Source organism: Lutjanus erythropterus, chromosome 3 (assembly GCF_056507025.1).
Source record: "Lutjanus erythropterus isolate fLutEry1 chromosome 3, fLutEry1.hap2, whole genome shotgun sequence".
Classification (NCBI taxonomy): domain Eukaryota; kingdom Metazoa; phylum Chordata; class Actinopteri; order Lutjaniformes; family Lutjanidae; genus Lutjanus; species Lutjanus erythropterus.
Window position 1 is genome coordinate 3,283,534 of NC_139319.1, and position 4,235 is coordinate 3,287,768.

The window sequence follows — 4,235 nt, forward strand, 5'->3', positions numbered from 1 at the left end:
GTTTCAAAATACCAGAAAAACACTTAACACAACACTGACATGCCTCATGCACACTGTGAGAGGTACGGGTCAGAGAAATCGTTCCTCTTTTCCATAAAGATATTTCAAAATTCAACTGTTAAACTGAGGCTTCAGCAGGTGAAGCGTCCTCGCTACAAACCTACATGTGACCAACAGGACGTGTCTCAGCCACATGAGTGTTGTATTAAGATAAAGTTGGAAAAAAAACAAACCTATCCTTTAAGATTCCAGAAATATTACCCTCTTGCCCCTTTGGTTGAGCTGCAGTTGAATACAGGAAATCCCAAAGGCTCAATGCGCCTGTACTTCACCTTAATACCCTTCATTCTGTCCGTCTTTCTATGAACGGACACCAAAGCAAGATCTGCTAAATCTGACAGGCTAATGCTCGTCTGTTCATCACCAAACATACAGATCTTTTAAAACTGATTCATACTGTTTTGATCAAGTGTGTCTGATCACGAGGAAAGAAACTTAAAATTCTGACTGGAATTTGGTGCGACATTTTCTCATCCTTACAGAATGAAAGAAAATCTTTTCTTCTTCAACGTATAAAGGAAACCATTTTCAAAACAAAATCTCTAGTATAATCTTCAAAAGTCCAATTAGAATTGTCCAAAAGATCGACTCCTCTTCCTGAAAGTCCTCCTCTGCTGCCTGAGGGAATTTCTTTTGCTTATGTCCGTCTTCTGACGTGTATGAGCCCTTATCAAACGGATCCTGGAGAACCGTCTGATCATAAAACACCCGCATTTCAAACTCGCTCTCCTTGTGCGACGGGTGGCCATAAATACCGATGCCCACGGGCCTGGCGAAGTCCCCCGGCACCACCACCACATCCTGGCCGCAGGTGGCCGACTGCAGCTTGTATGTGTCAAAGCTCGGCCGCAGGGTTTTATCCGACACGTAGAGGTCGGCGTCTCCCTTGAGGCTTTGCATGTGCAGGATGATTCTTCCATCGTGGTTGAGGCGCAGGTAGCTGTAGTTTCCGGCCCCGATGTGGCCCTGCACCACGTGAAGCAGCACCCACTCTTCGGGGATGTTGTCGTCCTCTGAGGGGCCCAGGAAGCCTCTGACCTGGGACAGCAGGAGGCCGACGACCAGAGCGCTGCAGCTCAGCATCATGATGAAGGCATCGGTCAGTCAGTCACCGCCTGGACGACACCAGACAGCCTGACAAGAGGACGAGAAGCATTATTAAGCATCCAGTCATACAAAATAGTAATACAGTGATACATTTAATATGAAAACATTTAACTATGGCTGCAACTAATGGTTATCTAACTATAAAGGAAAGAATCTCCGTCCGTATGTCGTCCATTCATGAGAATGGGGACAAATCATGTCCTATGACAAAACTTTAAGGGTTTAGTAAGTTTTAGATAAACTTTATATAAACTACAAGTTAAACGAACTTCGTTTTAAAATAGAAAAATGTGAAACTGTCAGTTATCTTATCAGTATCAGCCAGGTAATTATCATTTATTGTATCAGCTGAAAAAAAAATCCATAACCTGCATTCCTACGTCCTATGGTCCATTCTTAGGGACCAGTTTGTTGGGTTTTCATACCCACCAAACAGGCTAAAAAACCACTACATCCTCAGTGTGTCCATATAAAAATGCTTTGTTGGGTTTCACAAATGCAGACAGACTAAATGTGTAGAGAAAAGCCTTATTATACTAATAATAACAGAAGTAATCATTAACAGTGACTTTTGAAACAAACATGAAACAGTCCAAACAAACTGTGTTAGTGTGATGTTGTGTTGACGCCCTGACTGACTGATCTGAGCAACACTGATACACCGATAGACTGACAGAGTAAATCAGTGGAGTTAATCATTAATTGGTGTTTTTGACAGGTCATCTATTTGTTCGGACATGCTCAACATTAAAGGAGACTGTAGGCTAAGCCAAGTCCTGCTATCAAACGGGAAAATAAACAAAAGGAAACGATCATTTTAAAAGGTAGAAACAGTAGGATTTGTCCGCGCTGTTCATAAATGCATCAGAAAGATATCTTATTGTTGTGTCTCATGTTGCATTCAAATGGAACTCAGGAAGTACGATGTTCATGTGGACTCATAAACACTGACAACACAACTCCATTTGAACACAGCATCATTCCCACCGCACAGGGCTGCGTGTTGGCAAACATCTGGTCATCCGATGGCCTATAGATTAATGAATATATAGGAGAGAAAAGACCCAGTGTTGCCGCAAATACCAAAACATCATTTGGCTGAACGGAGATGATTTACAGATGTATCATTTTGGGCATTGATAAACTGCTTTTATAGTTGGAAGAAGTCATGTCAAAATAAAGTTATATGTGGCAATATTATCATGATTCCATATCTAGTTATATTTAAAAGACTATAGAGCAGAAATGACAAGCCAATTATTTCTTTTCTTTCTTTTTTTTTTTTTTACCTCCAAATAATTCTTCTGTTGGCTAAAGTCCCTACTGCAGTTAATTTCATTTCATTTTTATTTTCCATCAATAAATTAAAAACCCCCAGCAACTTATGTGTTTCGGGTTACTTTATTCACAATGACAGTATAGAAATCACACCTTTGTGATTTCTAAATACCCTGGTGTATTGTAATACCTTGATACCACCCAAGCTTAAGTATCACAAAACATAATATCACAGTACTTACTGTACTGATATTTTCTTACACTCAAGTCAAATGTTGGGTAAGTAAAGTATTCCCAGAGCAGCAAAACCATTAAAATAATGAGAAATACAGGCAGGGGGCAGAATCTCTGCAGAGACAAGCACCACCACTCACTTTTGACAAGTGAAAGAAATTATATTTCTGAATCTATACATTATGTTTTAGGACAATGCTGCATATTATGCCTGCAAATAAACAGCTGCAAATTAAATAATAAAGTAGGTTAGTTAGCTTGACATCTTCATCCAGACACCTGCAGTTTTTTACAAAACAGAAATGATCTCCGTGGGTTTCCTGCTAACGAGTAAAACACATTAACCTGTGAAAACCTGATCTGCTAACGAACTCTGCACCTTCTCACAGTCCAGTGAAAGCTGAGTGTGACACAAAGTGACTGAAAGCCCCTCAGCACAGCTAAAAATAAACCGATAGGTCTCATCTCCACCGGTCAGTCTGACCTTTGATACGAAGAAAAACCGTCTGTCACTAACGTTAACACCGGATGTTCACTCTAACGTTCAGCTTCGTGCCTTTCAAACCAGACACGTGTGAGAAGTGCGACATTAAAATAGTCCTGGTTTATATGAGCGACAAATAAACACATGATCCTCGATAAGTGGAGTTTGATGCTAACCTGCTAACACGACACCTGCCAACAGCGGTAAATAAATAACAGAAAAATACGTGTTCCTATATATAAATATATATATATCTGTAAAGCTGTTAGCTCACACTCTGGTCAGCAGAAATAATGCTGTCAGCTCAGCTAGTTTCTTACTTATTAAACGTTAACTAGGTTAGTTAGCTTCTTCACACAGTTCAGTTCAGTTCAGTTAGGCTAGTTCTCACGCAGCTAACGCTGCTGCTAGCTTGTTCAGTTTGCGCTGAATCCGCTCAAGTTTCCAGAGAAACGAGGCGCCAGAATGACTGAAAACTTCATAATTAACTTACAATTTGATAATTACACGTGTATTAATAAACAGTATTAACACTCTACTCGGTTTACTTACGCAGCTGTCATTTCCTAAACAGCATCTTCGTCCAAACACACAGCAACCTGCTGGACACCAAGTTCACTTCTTCGCTTCCTTGAACTATGACTCAACACCGTGAGGCGTTCACTGTCACCACCAACAGGTGGCATGTGGTAACTACACTCATCAGGAGACAATTAAAGGTCCGGTGTGAAACAGACAACAGGATTTATGTTCCGGAGGTGAAATTCACATTCATTCAATCCACTGATGTTTCAGACAATCCTTGAAAAAAGAGCTTTAAGTCCGTAACTAAACAACCAACCACAAAATGAATCATGAGCATTAAACATTTGATTCGGAGGAAACCAGGGCAACAAAGAGAGTTGGAAAGACTAGTTTTACGCAATTAAAGGGAAAATTCACCACTTTTCACGTGGATGTCCAGTCAGTATTGACGGAAAATTACTTTGTTGACCAAAACATAGCATTGTTAATGTATACATACTTAGACACCACTGTACATCAATGTAGCCGCCATATTGGATCAGGCAAG

At 40.4% G+C, this 4,235-nt stretch overlaps 1 protein-coding gene across 1 annotated transcript; it reads right to left on the bottom strand.

Moving 5' to 3' along the window:
• Positions 1-369: 369 nt before the first annotated feature.
• Positions 370-3,844, bottom strand: c3h6orf120 (chromosome 3 C6orf120 homolog). The gene is made up of 2 exons (XM_084714689.1): positions 3,716-3,844; positions 370-1,194 (listed from the first exon to the last, which is right to left on the bottom strand). The coding sequence occupies exon 2, from the start codon at positions 1,144-1,146 to the stop codon at positions 589-591; it is 558 nt and encodes a 185-aa protein (XP_084570815.1). The 5' UTR covers positions 1,147-1,194; positions 3,716-3,844; the 3' UTR covers positions 370-588.
• Between the last annotated feature and the right edge of the window lie 391 nt (positions 3,845-4,235).

What these genes read in the sequence shown, in the direction of transcription:
- c3h6orf120 (XM_084714689.1), bottom strand. Translation starts at nt 1,146, where the DNA reads ATGATGCTGAGCTGCAGCGCTCTGGTCGTCGGCCTCCTGCTGTCCCAG.